Source organism: Papaver somniferum, unplaced genomic scaffold (genome assembly GCF_003573695.1).
Source record: "Papaver somniferum cultivar HN1 unplaced genomic scaffold, ASM357369v1 unplaced-scaffold_65, whole genome shotgun sequence".
Taxonomy (NCBI): Eukaryota; Viridiplantae; Streptophyta; class Magnoliopsida; order Ranunculales; family Papaveraceae; genus Papaver; species Papaver somniferum.
In genome coordinates, this window is record NW_020649304.1 from 3,813,905 (window position 1) to 3,831,554 (window position 17,650).

The 17,650-nt window shown below is 35.3% G+C and overlaps 1 protein-coding gene across 1 annotated transcript; it reads right to left on the bottom strand.

Annotated features, from left to right (window-relative positions):
- Positions 1–25: 25 nt before the first annotated feature.
- LOC113343780 (two-component response regulator ARR6-like) lies at positions 26–1,131 on the bottom strand. The gene has a single exon (XM_026587910.1). The coding sequence runs from the start codon at positions 889–891 to the stop codon at positions 100–102; it is 792 nt and encodes a 263-aa protein (XP_026443695.1). The 5' UTR covers positions 892–1,131; the 3' UTR covers positions 26–99.
- Between the last annotated feature and the right edge of the window lie 16,519 nt (positions 1,132–17,650).

Sequence of the window (17,650 nt, forward strand, 5' to 3'; positions counted from 1 at the left end):
AAAAAAAACCCCAAAAAAGGAAATAAGGATCAAAAAATTTACAAAAAGGAAAAAGATTGGAGATTAATTAATATTAGTGTAATTAATTAATTAAAATTCTCAAATTAAAGACAGAATTTCATCAGTAGTAGGTCTAAATCTTCTTGATGGTGATTCAATCATAGATGATTTCGTCGACGATGCCATTGAAATTGATGAAATTGTTGATGTTGGTGAAGATAACGTCGATGATGGCGAAGAAATTGTTGACACCGGTGATGATATTGTTGACACCGGTGATGATATTGTTGACACCGGTGATGATGGAACAAGATCGATAAGATCACTTGATGAATCATTCAATTTTCTTTTATTAGAAATTGCAGAATCTTTAATATCAGCCAAGATTTGATGTTGCTGATGAAGATAATCATCTCTGATAATATGATTCTTCAATCTCTTAACATCGGAAAGTTGAACAGGTTTAACCAAAAAATCTTCTGCACCTTCTTCCAAACAGCGATTAATTCTTGGCAAAACATTCTCGGAAGACATAATCACAACTGGAATTTCTTTAAACAGTGAAGACTCCTTAATCTTTTTCAATAACTCATAACCAGTCATACCAGGCATCCAGTAATCAGTAATAATCATATTAACTTTCAATGCTCCAGATGATGAACATGTTTTGTTGTAATCAACATCTAATCCAAGCAATTGCAATGCTCTTTTTCCGCTATCAACTGCTGTTACTTTACATGAAGATATTTTCAACAACCTTTCAATAACTTTCCGATCTATATTACTATCATCGACGGCCAAAACATGTAACTCTTCTTCCTGATGATGTTCGAATCGTTTGAAACTCTGTAACTTGTCTGTATGCATAGAAAGCATATCAACACTTGCCATTGTATAAGACTTGATATAACCTATTTACTTGTTATTCTTCTTTTTCTTGTGAGCTAGGAAATGCTTCTTCTTCTTTGCTGTTGTTGTTGTTGATGAGAGAATATGTTGTTGTGGGGATGAGATGATATAAGAAAATGAAAAGAGAAAGTTGTATATTTATATTGGTGGATGGAGTTAAGAATTTTTTAATGTATGTAATGAATCGATTTGTCTGTGTCTACTGGATCTTTTCTTTCTCTCACTGCACAAAATCAACAAAATCTACTTTTTTAAAGTTAAGCGAGATTCTGAAAATCCTTTTTCGTGATCTGCCAAATCAATCCGCAATTCTCTCTCTTCTCTGTCCTATCCTATCTTCAACTTCTCGTATATTTACAGTATCTCGTGATATTTTGGTAAGATACGTGGGGAGTCACAGTAGTTAATGAAAAATGTGCGGGAGATGTGAAGGGGGATACGAAACAAGATTTGACAACACAAAACGGATGGCTTTAAATTATGGTTAGGTCATATGAAAGGAGGGACTGGAGTGAAAGAGATGACAAGGACCTGTACGCGGACAGAGCTATGTACATGTTTGTTTGTTAACCGGGGTGGGGGTGGTCACACCCAGTTGACAGGGTGGACTTGACTAAATGGTTTTAGCTCTTTATTATACTGAATTAGTGAAAAGATTATGCGTACGATTTTGGATCTGAATTTGATATGAGAAAGATTACGCCAAGAAGATCTAATGACAGATCACAAGGTTGAAAGACGGATGAGTTCGACAACTAACATAGGTACGATCCCATCCAACAATGTTACGATATTATATCTATGGCAGCAGTGTTTTATTTTCTAACAATTTTGGCTCTAATATTAGTCGTGCATTTGGATGCTTCCGAAGAATATGACAATGATACATGGCTTAGCCCAGTTGGGTCGTAAATTGGCTCCAAAATGAGGTCATCAATCGACGCAAAACAACTTCATCCATGTCTAGATGAAAACCTTATGATTAGCTATTTTAGATGGTTGTGAATCATTTTGCATAAGTAAATCAGACATTGAAGTTTAATATATATATTCCCTTCATTTCAAAATAATAAACTGATTTCAAGTATAAAAAATGGTTATTTCGTATTACTGTTAGACTATTATAGCGCATAGGATCCTAAAAAGACCTGGTTTGAATTTGGATTTCGATCAAATGGTAAACTGGTGCTGGCTGCTATGTCCGTTTGGAAAAATTACGAACCATTTGATCCAACGGCTCATTATATTAATGAACCTTTTTAATTGACCTATTGACAATCTCTTCTTCTTCTTGAACGTGAACTTGCTCCTTAGAGCAACTGCAGTGGACGACTAAACCCAAATTTTTAGTCGAGTGGGCTGGTATAGTGGGACGGACCATCGATCAAAATTTGATCAAAGAGTAAAACCCAGACCAAATTTGGTCGGCGATCAAGACCAAACCCAAATATAGTCGGGCGTTTATATAATGTCCGCCTACCCGACGGGCGTTGGTATAAAGTCCGTTTGTAGCCGCGCGTTCGTAAAGTTAACGCCTGGTGCAGGGGCGTTGGTATAATGTCCGTCTGGATGGGGCGTTGGTATAATGTCCGTCTGGATGGGGCGTTGGTATAATGTCCGTCTGGATGGGGCGTTGGTATAATGTCCGCCTGGATGGGGCGTACGTAAAGTTAACGCCGGGCACCCAGGCGTACATAATGTTAACGCCTCTCTTGGGGCGTTGATATAGTCATGATCTTTACTCACAAAGTTTTCAAAACTTTGCTTGGGGCGTTAACTTTACCAACGCCCCCCCTTTTTTTTTTCTTTTGAATATGTCGGGCGGAATCTTTACAAACTCCCCATGTCAGGCGTTATTTTTATCAATACCTGATTCCAGGCGTAAGCTTTATCAACGCGCGACCAAATATACTCTTTCCCCACTGCGTCACACGACGGACTAAACCCAAATTTGGCCTTTAATTATACTCGCAACACCGTGGACGCTCTTAGTCCTTTCTCCTTCGAGTCGATTCCATTCACTGAAGTCAACAATAATTTAGCTTATTACTTTTACGTTTTAACTATTTATCAAGAAATCAACAACCATGGTTCAACAGAGTTGTTTAATGGGTGGCGGTGGTAGAATCGGTTAGGGGAATAAAGCAATTATAAATTGCCGCCACTGAAGAAAAAAAGGCGAAATGTGAGCTCGGCACAGACTAAGTCAAAATCAAACACCCTATTGTTCAACTTGACTGGACTTGTTCACCGAACTCTCCTAACGTAAAACTATCATATACGTCAAGATCACATGAGCAGTGGCTTTGACAATATCCAAAAAATGGTCCTACGATTGTTCAAAAGAAAAAACATGGTAAACCGATAGTGTCGCAAAGAGGTAGGATAAGGATTTAGAGAATCTTCAAAGGGGTCCACATGAAAACCAAGCTTTAAAGACCTTGTGCAAAGACTTGATTGAGGCAAGATATGCAGAAGATCTTCTGAAGAAAATAGAAAACTTGTACTGCTCATCTCTTTTTCCACGAAAACGAAATGTGGGGCACACGTAGTTTCTTCCGGTTTATGGCAACTGTTTGCAGTCTATGGGAGGAAAAAGAACGACTGGCGCTAGCTAGCTAACTAACGGACACCCTAATCCAGTCTTGCTTTTACTCTTTCTTTCTAAACTTTGAGTTAATTAAGTACGAGTATGTATGTTGACCTTAATTAATCTTAATAATATCATATAACCGCGTCATCTATTGACTCCATTTTTCTTCACAATTTGAATCATTTGGAAAAGGAAAGTTCACGCGATCCGGTTTTGACCTCATCATTATTTATTTGATTGATAATTTTTTATGTCATGTAGGAGAATATGTCACTCCAAAGATAGGTAATGTCCCAGCTAGGACCTAATAAAATCTTTCCTCGTGTCCAAAAGTTAGGTTATCGGTTAAGATTCCAATCCTATGGCCTTGACGATTCATGTATATTCATTTATTTAGTTAAAAGGAAAAATTAGGCGCAGACCCAAAAAAAATAATATTTTTATTGTCAGGCTCACAATTAATTTTAGATACCGTGACACCCAAAATTATCCGAAATTATTAAGAATCAATACATAACTCGTTATGCATACTATTTTTCAGGTATAACTCGTTATGCAGTCTAATTTTTCAGGGGTATAATTGGCAACACAACTTGGATATAACATATCTAAAAATCCGCGCCTTAGAATTTTACAAATTTTATATCGTTGGAAATCTTTTTAAGAGAGCTATACAACGAGTACAAACAACAATATCAAATTTTTGTTTTTCACGAAAAAGTCGGAGGTGATCATCGTTTTAGGGAATGTTTCGAAAACTGACTACATATTCATTATGCAGCCTCCAAAACAGATGCATAACACATTATGCAGACGCATAACGAATTATGCAATCATTTTCTCGACTGCATAACAAAGTTATGCATCTATAACGAGTTATGTAGCCATTGTTTTGGTTGATTTTAGTCCGTACATAAAAAAAATTGATGCATAATTGGTTATGCATCCATTTTCTCGATGCATAAAAGATTATGCAACAATTTCCTCGATGCGTAATGCATTATGCATCCATTTTCTCGACTGCATGATGCATTATGCATCAATTTTCAATTTCACACAAAATAACAAAGATGCCGGATAATGTGTTATGCATCCATTTTTTGACTGCATGACATGTTATGCACTCATAACAGCGTCATCTTCTTCTTCTTCTTCGTCGTCGTTGTTCATCATCCAAGCTCAAATAAGCTTTATTATTATTCCCTGTATTTTCTAAATCTCTAATTAACTTTTCTTCCTGTTCTCCTTGATTGAAACAATTACAAAACCCAATCTCCATCTCAGAACACATCTCAGATCCATCTTCTCAATCATTAAAAAAAAAAAACCATTCATACATCTTTCGGAAATAACAAACAACAAGATCTCGATTCATCTCATAACATCACCTCAAACCCTAATTTTCGATTTCATTCATCTATTGTTTCCAATCTTCATGTGATTATATTGTCTATCAATATTATTGATCATAAGTCACAGTAATCTGTAGAATGGGTGCGCGCGTGAACTTTGCCGCCCGTGGGTTTCACGGTGTAGAAAATTTGTAGAATGGGTCTCCCTGTAGTTTTCACTTAATTAAAACCAGACGGTAATCTGCTGCATTAGAGCTACTACCTAGAGCTCGAGTTGCCCTTATCTTCTCATTGGTATTTCCGTTTCTATTAGGGTCATGATTATTTTATATTTTGATGATTTTTTGCTACTTTTGTAAGCGATCATGTACCAGTATTTTAATTTAAATAAATTGAAATATGTTAATTGATGTAAAAACAAAAAAAAAATAGTTGTTAAATTATAATCATTAATGTATATTACTTGCTAGAGGAACAGTACTATACTACGAGGAAAAACCTGGATTCTTGGGGCAGTTGGAGAGTGCAGATGGTATCAACTTCAGATTCAATACCTGAGAGTATATATTGTTTTAGGTTTCTTTTTTGAGAAAGAAAGGATATATATTAAAGGAAAAAAATAATAATTACACGATATATACAAAATAAGTCAAAAGACTTAGAAATCAAGAAAAAAAATCTGGAAAGAGAGTTATTCATGACATAATATCCTCCCAATGAAAAAGAGTTTGATTCATAGAATATTCTTTAAAGATTTCCGTAGCAGAGCACCAAAGATGAATATCTAGCTTCATTGCGCACAACAAATCGTCCTTGCTTTTATGTTTTCTTCCATGAACCCTTCCATTTCTCTCTAACCAAATCTCCCAGCAAATAACTATTGGAATTAGCTGCCAAACAATCTTGAGCACCAAAGATGAATATCTAGCTATTATTTTAGGTTTTCTAATTACAAAAGTTAGCAGTTTTCTTTCCTTTTTTGTTGTTTTTGTTATAGCATTATAGGCCAAATTGGCCTTGATATGTATTTTGGATTAAATTTTAGTAATAAAATTTCATGATTTAGCAAAAAAAAAATATAATCATTAACAGTTGAAAGACCTTGGATTATTTATGTTATTTAGTTTTGAGATTAGTGTTAGAGTAATCCTTTTAAGTATGCGAAGGATTATCTCGTTATGAATAAGAATTGAATGAATCAAAATAAGGTTGTTTTTCGAATACATTGAATATCGTTTCTCAAAAACAAAGTGTGAGACCAGTTCGGGCAAGAAATTTGTTTTTCTTTCGGGGGAGTTGATATCGAAGCCAAAAAAACTCATGCACCAACTAAATGTTGCTTCTCAAAAACAAGCTATGAGACCTAGTCGAGTAAGAAACTTTTCATTCATTCATGATAGTTGGTATTATAAGCATAAAATCATGCAGAAATTATGAAAAACGTTGTTATGACATGAGCTATGGTTAAAGATTCAGATACCACTTGAGAAATGAAACGACAACTACTCATATCGTCGGAAAACTTATGGTTCAACCTAAAATATACTACCTCTGTTTCAAAAAAATAGGCAGGTTTGTGTGTAGATGTACACACAAACCTGCCTATTATTTTGAAACGGAGGGAGTACAAAAAAAATAAAATAAAAACTAATGTATTGCAACAGATACTACTACTAGGTTTGAAAATTTCTTTTGAAAAGTTTATTTCTCTACTTCTTCTTTTTGACCTTCAAAAAATACACTGGCTTCATTCTTTTTAGCTATGAAAGAAATTCTTCCTTGATTTTTCTAAGTTTGATGATGATAATCCGAGATGTTAATTGTGTAAGTGTGAAGGGTTTTTCCGTGATCCATGATATTGATGAATCATAAAAGGTTCTTGTTGCTTCTGCCCTTTAAAATAGTTACTCCTAAGCAAACGAAGGTTCGACTAGAAAAATGATATGTTATAATTATAATAAGGTTTACAAACTATCAGGTGTCTTTGCAAGAAATAATAATTATTTATGTTGGTCATCCATTTCATCGAGAGTAAGATTGTGGGATTCAATACGATGCAAAGGAAGTCATTTTCCTTACCTAGACTGACGTTGAATTCTCAGTACATGCCCTCATTAGTAGTGTTGGTGGAGATACTCTTTGGATACCTGGATTCATAAATTAAAAATATCATATCTTAATCATAATCGATGCAGACGGTACATATAACATCTTAGACCTTACTATTACTTAAAAGTTAGGTTGTGAGTTTCAGCCCGATGCTTACATGTCAGTCGCGCAGTTGCAAACAGTGACAATTGAGATGTAGAGTCTGATTATTTTCGCCAGGAGCGGTAATATGATCTTTGGAGCTGATTGGCTTAGAGGGTCGTGGGATGTTCTATTCAATCTCTCCAAATTAAGCATCATTGGAGAAAAACTCATTGAAAGATGCTCGAAGTAAATTTTGGAGCATTTCTCGGTTAAACCAGCACTATTAGTTGTCCAATTTAGATGACAAAACGCATTCTTGATTTTGTCTAATAGAAGTCAGTTTTGGATTAGATTAGGTTTAAGAATTAGAATATAGAATCAAAGCTATCCTTGAAGAATGAAGATCAAAGACTGCATAAATACATCTTGGAAAACTTCATTAAAGTTTAGTAATGAACACATGATTCTCTTGTTTACTCTATCTCTCTATCTATGAAAACAAGTACCCACACTTTGGATCAATTCCTGTACGACAAATATATATTTATGTATACCCTCGAGGATATTTGAGCCCAAGGATTTTACAAGAATAACCTATGTCCCTAGAAAGGTCCTCATATTGTAATAAATGAGAGTACGAATGCAACGAGTCAAGAATCACTCAATTCTGAGTCATAATGAACAAGTTATGAGTGATTTATTAAAGCAACACTTATTATGTATTCCTAAGGCAGTTTGTACACGAACTTTTGGCAACAGTTCGTGACTAAAGGGATTTTTTTGTCAAATACTCTGTGAGTTCCTTTCCTAGACAAGGTAGCTTTATTTCCAAGTAATCTAGCCTTGATCATTCATTATGAATAGAGGGTTTCATGTAACCACACAACCTATCCCTTGAAAATTATGTGTGTGTTGTATAAGGTTGTTTTCTATGTCTTTGTTCTTCACGAACAATAGTGAGATTTTAAAAGACTTTACTTTGGGGTTGAAAAGCATATGGGAGATACTTTCTTTGATAGTTACGGAACCTATTTCTAGGTGTTTTTCGTAAACCCTAGATTTGATAAATTAAGATATGTCTAGATTATTTCTAGTGATCTTGTGAGGAAGAATCAATTAGGTTACGGAATGGTAAACACTAACTGTTGAGGAGCATATTATAAAGAGAATTAGTATTCTGCTAGAAGATTTTCAGAGCACCTTCTAAATATAATTGGTGTTCTGATAGAAGATTTACAAGAGCAATTCCTAAAGAGAATTGGTGTTCTGTTAGGAGTTTTACAGGTGCATGAATACAACTGAAGCAGGTATTACATCTAGTTTAAAATTTGGTAGTAGGTAATTGGTGTAATAGCTAAATCAGCGTGTCTTCAATCTGGACTAAATCCCGTGCTTTTTCTACAATATTGTAGTTTTCCTCGTTAATAAATATCTTTGATGTCTATGTTATCTCTTTTCTGCATTATATTGTTTTATCTTTATTATTGAGATATCACAGGTTGTACGTTATTTAAACCTAGAAAATATTAACTCAATTGTAAAGAACATACAAGACTCATTCTTGTCAAACTTGTATCTTCTAATATAGATTACAAAACTTTTTCATGTTAGAATTTGGTTCGTGAACAATCCCGGGTATATACTAGGTTTACCTTGTCAAAACAATCTTAAATACAGTTTCGTAACCGAACGTATAGATTGTACAAGGATTGTCGATATAGGTTCTCGAACGAAAAATTTGATGGTGTACTAGTTATCCTCTCCTTTTCATGAAACACTCTTTCATGATAATTATTGGAAACTCTATGAAAAAAATGTTCAACTTTTTTTTTATGGTTGTGGGTTATCTTTTTGTTGTGTCTGCTAAAATAATTTCTTTTTTCATTCCACATTTTATCCTCTAGTTTCTTAACTAATTTGAAGGTATTTTTATAGAACATTCAACGTATTCCATTATTTTATCCCTGGGTTATAAAATTTCAGTTATACCTAGAACTGAATCCACTCAACAAATACCTTACAACGTTCTTATGTCCAAAGACTGTTTTTGAATATTTGGTCCATGTCATGGTACACTAAAGTATCATTTTTATTTGGAAATTATTCATTTGCTTCAACAGTCTTACCAGTAAAACAAAATGATTCTTGGATATTTTCTGTCGACTATAAAAAACTGAATGATAATATTGCCATCAAATATAAGTAATTTCACATGCCCATTATTGATGAACTTCTTGATATGTCACATAGGGCCAATTTTTTTTTAATTCTAAAATTGACTTAAGGTATAGTTATCTACAATTAAAGTTCACCCACTGACATTCACATAACTACTTTTCTCACATATCATGTACACTATACGTTTGCCATTTTGGCCTTACCAATGCACCTCTTACATTTCAAGCCATCATGAATGAAGTTGTTCCTCAATTTCTTAGACAAATTGTGATAGTATTTTTCATGATATTCTTGGTTATAGTCTTTCCTTGGAGGCCTATGCATCAAACACTTAGAACTAGTCTTACTTCTTTTAAAGCAATATCATTTATTTCCAAAAAATATAGAGTATAATTTTGCGCAAAATAAGTTTGAATACTTAGACATATGTGTTGATCCGTCGTAAATTTACTACATGGTTAATTGGCTAGCACCAAAATATTTGAGAGAGTTACGTGGCTTTCTCGGTCTAACTTGTTTTGCCAAAAGTTATGGTCACATAAGCCAACCATTAACAAAATATTTGAAGAAAAATTCAGTCAATTGGACACCATAAGCTTTTGATTCTCTCAAAACAACTATGAGCTAATGTGCATTGTTCACGTTATCTTTGTTTCAGCAGAGTAGGCCCATTTCATATTGTAACAAGGCATTTAGTCATAAGATCTTGTGATTAGCTACTTATGAAAATGAACTTCTGGCCAGGATGATATTTACTTGTACGTGGAAAATTTTACCTCTCAGGTTATCAATTCATTAACCACACAGATGGGATAAAAAAAATGCTAAGGTCCTTCAACGGTGAAAACTTATGGAATTGTTGGGTTTCAAATTTTTAATCGATTCAATAAAAAAAGGCCTTGGAAACAAATCGACTTATAACTTATCTCACGTTTTCTGCACCCGAGTGTCCAGCTCTTCCATCTTATAGCTTACTTGGTATATTAATCTTATAACCGACTACTAAAATCATACTCTTGTTTAATAACTTATTCTCTCACTTGCAACTATATTTTATTATACAAATCAAGATAAAGCTTTGCGTTGTAATAATAGATTATTTGTGGGCTTCAACAATATTCAAAAACTATGTTATCCACATTATACTCTTCAGGCGTGAGGGGAGTTGGTGTCATTCTGGCATACTAGATACTGATTGTCGAACCAAGCTTCACTCTTTTTGGCCTTCGTTAAAGAAGGATGTATACCAATCGTGTGACACCGCCAAAGTAACAAAGATGAACATGCTCGATTATTACAACCTTTACCTCCGTACCATGCTAGGCAACACATTTCAATGGGTTTTAGCGAAATACTTCCATAATATCAGAGCAAATATGTCATATTAGTGGTGCTTGATAGGTTAGGAAAGTATAACTACTTTCTTACTTCAAGCCATCGATATATATATATAATATACACAACTGCTTCCGGTACTCAGGCCTTTTCCCATACGTCTTCAAACTCCAGGGTGTTCATTCTTACAATTGTTTTTGATAGGATAAAGCACATATTGTTATTTTTTTGCAGGACCTCTTTAAAAATACGAGTACTTCCTTAAAGCTCAACATAGAGTACTTTCCTCAAACTTATGGCCAAATAACAACATGGAATTCATGTTTAGAAACTTATCTAAGGTGTATGGATGAACACCTACCAAAGTATTGGGTGAAATGGTATCCATCTCGAATGATGGTTTTACAACAATCTCCATGCGAGTCTCAATGTGTCTCCTCCATTTAAGTCTATCTATGGATACCTCTCTGTGCATTCCTTTCTTTTCTAGTACTATCATTTCTGTTGTCACGGTCGAGAATTGCATCATGCAAAAAGATCACATATTGGATTTATTAAAAGCGTCACTCATGAAAGTAAAAAAAGAATGAAAGTCGGTGCTGATAAAAGGAAAACACACAAATTCTTGAAGTACGAGACTTAGTTTATCTCAAGCTTCAATAGTATAAACAAGCTTTTGGTGTTCATCATGAAACTCTCGGCTCGATATTATGGTCCATTTCTTGTGATACTACACATTAGAATAATGACTCACACGCTCCATCTGCCATATGATTTTCCTATACATTCAGTATTTCATGTCTCAGACAACTCAAAAAGATAAGTGATGGTGTTATTGCGAAAATGCATTAACTCCCTCTAGTTGACAACCAAGGCCAGCTACTAAAACATCTAAAATTTTGGCTTCCATGTTATTATGGGAGTCGGTGCCAAACTCTTTAATAACTACTAATTGTGAGTTTAATCCAAATTTATTAACCGATTAACCAAAAGCTACAGCCTTTAAAACATCAAAACTAAAATTGTAGAGTAAAAGTAAACAGTAAAAGTAAAAGATGATGGCTGGCGAGCACATATGCGTCAAAGTGGATACGTCTCCGTGTTGGACTTGCATCCGACACTTGGGTGCGCGCATCTCCACATCGTATACATTGGGGACATAACATGTATATATCATATACTTTTTCAGAACAAGTGTCTATTAAAAATGTCTGGAATTTTTGTGTATGTTTTATTTCATGAGTATGTATGTTTTTTCTTACACAAACTTGTCATTTATCAACAATTTATTAGCATACAAACTACATTCATAATTTATAAATTCTAATGTAAAATATCACTAATTTCATAAGGCGTCTGCATCTTAATCTTTTGAGAATTGTTTGTCCATCCATATCACGCCGTGTTCGCATTAGCGCTACCAAGATGGTGAGTACTAAATAGATACCGTTGTCCGGAAGAAAGAAAGACATGACTTAAGATCCAAGTTAAAAGTGCTCAAAAGAAAATCCAGGATGTTAGAGAGATCAGAAGGTGGGCTCAAATAAAGTCTTATGGCAAATGCCCGACCGACCCTGTCATATGTCGTGTGCAAGAGAAAGATAGTCATGAAGAGAGAGATGAAGAGAGAGAGGTAGTAGCGAGTGACTTGCAAATTATCTTTGCAATCTCTTTTGCTTTTCTTTTCTGAGAAAATTAATAATTAAAGTTAGGAATGGAAATGGGCTTTGCAATTCCTCTAAACAGTGACTCTTGGGAAATATATTCGATTTGAATAATAGAAAAGAGCCACTGTCTCTTCTTTATTACAAAAAGACAAATTCAGACACAAATATTAAGTCATGAGAAACTAATCACAGAGGATCTTCTAACTTCTATGGTCTAAATTTTAAACAATTTTAATGGTCACAATCCACCGTATTAGTACAACTACAATTTCCATAAGATTTCATTTATAGAATATATTTGATGTTCACGTGGGCTAAGATTTGCTGCCCTAATTTTTATTAGTATTATTAGTACTGTTAATATCCCCAACAGAAGTAAATTATTAGTATTTGCAGGCTTGCAGCCCCTTCCATAAAAGAACAACCCAAGTGATATCCATTTGGAAATTAGTGTTGATTTGATTTGGTTTGATATGCAGGTACCTGGTACTGCGGTTTTATTAATTAGACTGATTGTAACTTTGATTTTTGGATTATTAGCTTAAAATCGTGGATTCAGCCAAGATCCAATCGCACTTGCGTAAAATATTCCGGTGTAGTAAGTAGTTTTCATTATAGAACCAATTTCCAGTTCAGAACATTGCACTAATTTTATCACTGTATTATTAATATGCCATCCGCGACACAAAAGTAGTTGTCAGCAATGACAAAAACACTTCCAACTTAAGTAACTAAAATGTGTGTAATAAACCAACTTATACCGGAGAGACTTTTTGGCTTTTTCATAAGAGTTCCTCTCTTCTGGATAGAACCTTATGGGATTTGTTCTGGGCTCCCCCGTAATATTCCTGAGAAATTTCTATGGCCAAGTAATTCTTGGAACCATTGATACTTGCTGCTGCCTAGAATGCTTCTAGACCATTGTACTTGACGTGATAGTAGTACCCGAATCACTGATGACACCCAACTCGGCCCAAGTCTACTGTGAATGATATCTTGCTTATTGATGGCAAAGATGTGGAGACAGATTTTAACGACATAACCTACCAGTTATCTTATAAAATGGTCCAATAGAAATGTATCGAGACACTTGGTCGTTCTAATGATGGTCCATACCACGGTCAGGATTTGCTGGTGATCTCGCGACTTGACTCTTGACATAATCATATTTTTGATGCGTAACGATATATTTTACGTGGTACACCCCTTGGCAGAACCACGCTATAACCGAGAAGAAAGGTGGGGTGGGAACATATGGAAACATGTAGGCCCTGAACAAAATCATCAAAAATCACCCGTGACAAAGCATGGTCGACATCTGAGATTCTCTCTTTCTTTCTATCTGGTACGAAGGGTTGAGAGGAAATCTTTTAAGAATCAAATTCCAAATCCAAATAATTAGTAGACAAAAGGATTCAACATGAATGAATGAATGCATGATAGAATTTGGAGTCATAAGCACAGACCAGACCAAACGGGTAGTGGTAGTAGAAACAAGTAAGGCCAACAACCCCACCAGAGACCAAGAAGGAGTTGGATTATTATTAATACGTGTTCTCCGGAATGAAATTTGGGATAAGCCCTATATGAATCAACGACCTTACCACCAAATGCACTATTCCACCACGTTAGGTAGTTTGAATTTTATTTTATTTTTCGAAAAGGAGGAAAATCCTCATTCATTGATTTGAATCTCTGACTCCTCGTTATATAGAGCAGTAGAGTAAATTACATTTACAACACATGCTCAAAATTGAAAATTGTTTAAAGGGACTCTAAGGTTTTCATCTGACCTTAAGTAGCTTGTAGCTAATCTGTTAAAATAAGCAATGGATTCAGTTACATTTGCTTTCCAGAATTGAAAATGAAATTTGTTCAAAAGTACTCTAGTTTTCACGTGACCATATGTTGTTTATAGCTAATCTATTACAGTAGGTAGATATATGAGCTGCTTCTATAATCTGAAATCCACTTTTTAAAATAAACCGTGGACTTTAAAATTTATATAATTTGTGACCGTACAATCGAAGTCTTCACTGATACTGTATCTTCCTTCCCTTGCTCTGGCATACATCCCCATCAAAAGCAGGAGAGTAGGTTCTGAATCACTTTGGAAGATGATGTTGCGTCCACTCCATTGTGTTTCCCATTGAAAAGCAGCTTCAACACCTCTAAATTCCATCTTTTCTCTGGTTCTATAATCTGCATTGGATCCTCTTGCTTCTCTTGTGATCCCTGCATAATCATTACGAGTTAAATATATTCCGGAGCTAGTAATTGGGTCAAGCATATCTATAACAACACTAATCCTGACAGCGATGAACATCTTATCAATTTCAGGTTCTTCATAAGCGATTTTCAAGTTCTTGTCATTCGTTGGATTATAATAAAGTGTTTGCATAATGTCATAATCAGCTGCATTTGTACTTATGATGCCATTTATAAACTTGACTATTGTCCTAGCAGTATGCGCACTATTTTGCTTAACTTTCTTAAAAAATGTCACATCCTGCTTTCTGTCACAACTGCAAATGTTCCAAGCAAATTTTTGCGAAACTATGACCAGGCAATCAGTGGTTCAGTGATCTTTTATCACTCACTCGTATTTCAGCCTTATAATTTTGCACCTATGCAAACGGCCAACTTCACTGAGTTATGCAACGTAAGACTTACTTAGATTTTCTCTTTACAAGTAATGTACCTCATACTACAAAGAGGCTAGCCCCATGTTTATGCTTCACAGAATTGGGGGAGTACTTTCGAATCAACTGAATACTAAGGCAAACATCTAAGCCAACAAACTCACTTTCATTAGCTTAAGGGGAAGATTACAAAACTTGTCCAACCAATGGACTTACAAGCTTATTCTTTAAGCCTAACACAAAAACACTCTCTACTGCAATGTGGTTCCTCTACACACGAAGACTTTCATTTGCAAAGGTTCTCTGGCATATTTATAATGCCAACCAGGTCAATCCGTGTGCAACTCATTTGCACGACCTATAAACATCCATATGTCCATAGGCAGCTCCCCTAACCGCCACATTTCCTTTTTAACGACTAACTTTAGTGATGACTTGCAGAATGGCGCCACACTTGTCTCGAACGGTTAGGCTATGCCAAACTCGGTTATTATAACTGTCTCTAACTTTCTCTTTCATTTTGGCATGCGTGTGATGCACACACACTCGTAACCGACAGCTTGAACTCGAATCCGACAATCATTGTGCTGCACTAAACTTGGCCCGTGCCAATGTTCAGAAATGGTTGCGCTTTACTCCACTTGGCCTCTGCCAAGTATTCAACAATAATTGCGCTTCACTCAAATTGGCCTCTGCCAAGTATTCGGCAATGGTTGCGCTACATTTATCCCGACCATGTACTTAGCTTATTTGGATGCCAACATCCAAATATCATGCCAATTGAGTCTTGCCTTGCTTAGTTCAACTTCATACTTCATATGCATCACTTGCATTCTTTTTGCCGAGCAATAATCATCAATGGCGCACTTGGCAACGCCACTGTTGCATATGCATTGTCCAAGCCTTGCCAATGCTTGGGGCAATGCCAAAGCCATTCCATGACTTGCATTTCATCCTTTATTCCTTCCTTGAGCTGGGCTAACTCTATATAAGGATATGCAACACTATCGCATAATATTGCATGTGCTAAGTAGCTTTCTTGTCTCAGCCATGTTGGCGCTACATCGTCGAACAGTGCAGCTCCATCAGCCAGGCCACAACTTCAGTATTACGCAACCTTTGCGCTTAACTGTTGGGACCATTCATACTTTCCAAACTTTCCGACAAACAATACTGCAAAAAACAGACCAATCCATAACGCTCTCATTTCTGTTATGTTTATCAAACCATTCATGGAAGTCAATAGTGCCATTAATAACATAATGCATACCAAAGTTCAGATGCATCCTTACCTGGGAAGCAAAATTGCACTGGATGAAAAGGTAAGTAAGAGTTTCTTCGTCATTGTTACATAGGGTACAAGTGGTATTTATATCAGGTAGAATAGCTGCCACTCTCATACTATTGGGAAGTATAGAATCGGAAGCTTTCCGAATAAAAGTTTTAACAAAGGGGGTTACCTTCATATTCCATATTATGTTCCATTCCTTAGCATTGGAGTCACTGGTATCATTGGAATTAATAGAATTATATAAGGATTTAATTGAAAAAATACATGTATTGTTCAATGTCTAATGTGAGTTGTCTTCCTCTTTTCTTGTTGGGATTTGAACTCCCAAAATCTTGTCAATGGTACTTCGATTAAAGCATATCGACAACTTTGATTGATCTCATGTATGCAACTCTATTATTAATTGACCAACCTTCTTAAATTCCTCAGCACCTGCAGTATGCTTGACAAGAGGTGGTTTGATTTCTGGAATCCAGTGGTCATCCCACATACTAATGTTATGCCCATTACCAAGCTCCCATAAAATATTTTTCTTGATCTGTTGAACACCTGTTAGGATACATTTCTAAATCCAGCTATCTTTTTGTTTAGGTTTAGGTTTAACATGCAAGACATCACAATTAAGGTAGTACTTAGCTTTCAGGCAAGTTGCCAAAAGAGAATTTGAGTTCTCTTTGAGTCTCCAACCTATTTTACCTATCATTGCGAGATTACAATTTTGCATATTTTGAATACCTAACCCTCTCTCACTAATAGGTTTACATACAAAATCCCAAGCCTTAATATACACTCCTTTCTTCCCATTCTTATTTTTTCCTTTCTCATTTTTACCCCACCAAAAGCCTCGTTGCATATTAGTGATAATTTTACAAATTTTCAGAGGGATTTTGAAACAAGTCATTTGATAAACACACAAGGAAGACGTAACATTCTTCAACATGACAGTCCTTCCAGTTGTGTTAAGGTATTTACCTTTATAAGTCAACAGTCTTTTGCTCATCTTATCCACTAGTTGCTCAAAGCTTTTGATCTTAGATCTATTGGTAAACAAAGGGGAGCCTAAATACCTATCATCTAAGGGAATGGCATTAACTCCTAGAATGGTTTGAACATCTTTTCTAATACTAGGGCTGGTTTTAGTACTAAAGAAGACTTCTGACTTACTTAGATTATTTAGTTGACCAGAGGCTGCACCAAACTCTTTGAACAGAGCAACCAGATTATGACTAGTTTTAACATTTGTATCACAAGAAATTAAACAATCATCGACAAATAATAAATGGCTTAAAGAAGAAGCATGAGTTGCAATTTTTATACCTTTTATGTGGCCCAAATTTTCAGCATGTAAAATTGTCCTTGACAAGGATTCCATGCAAAAAAGAAACAAGTAGGGTTATAATGGGTCTCCTTGTCTCAATCCTCTAGTAGGTTTGAAAAAAATCAGTATGAGACCCATTAAGCAAAACATCTAAGGTGGAGGTAGAAATGCA

What these genes read in the sequence shown, in the direction of transcription:
- LOC113343780 (XM_026587910.1), bottom strand. Translation starts at nt 891, where the DNA reads ATGGCAAGTGTTGATATGCTTTCTATGCATACAGACAAGTTACAGAGT.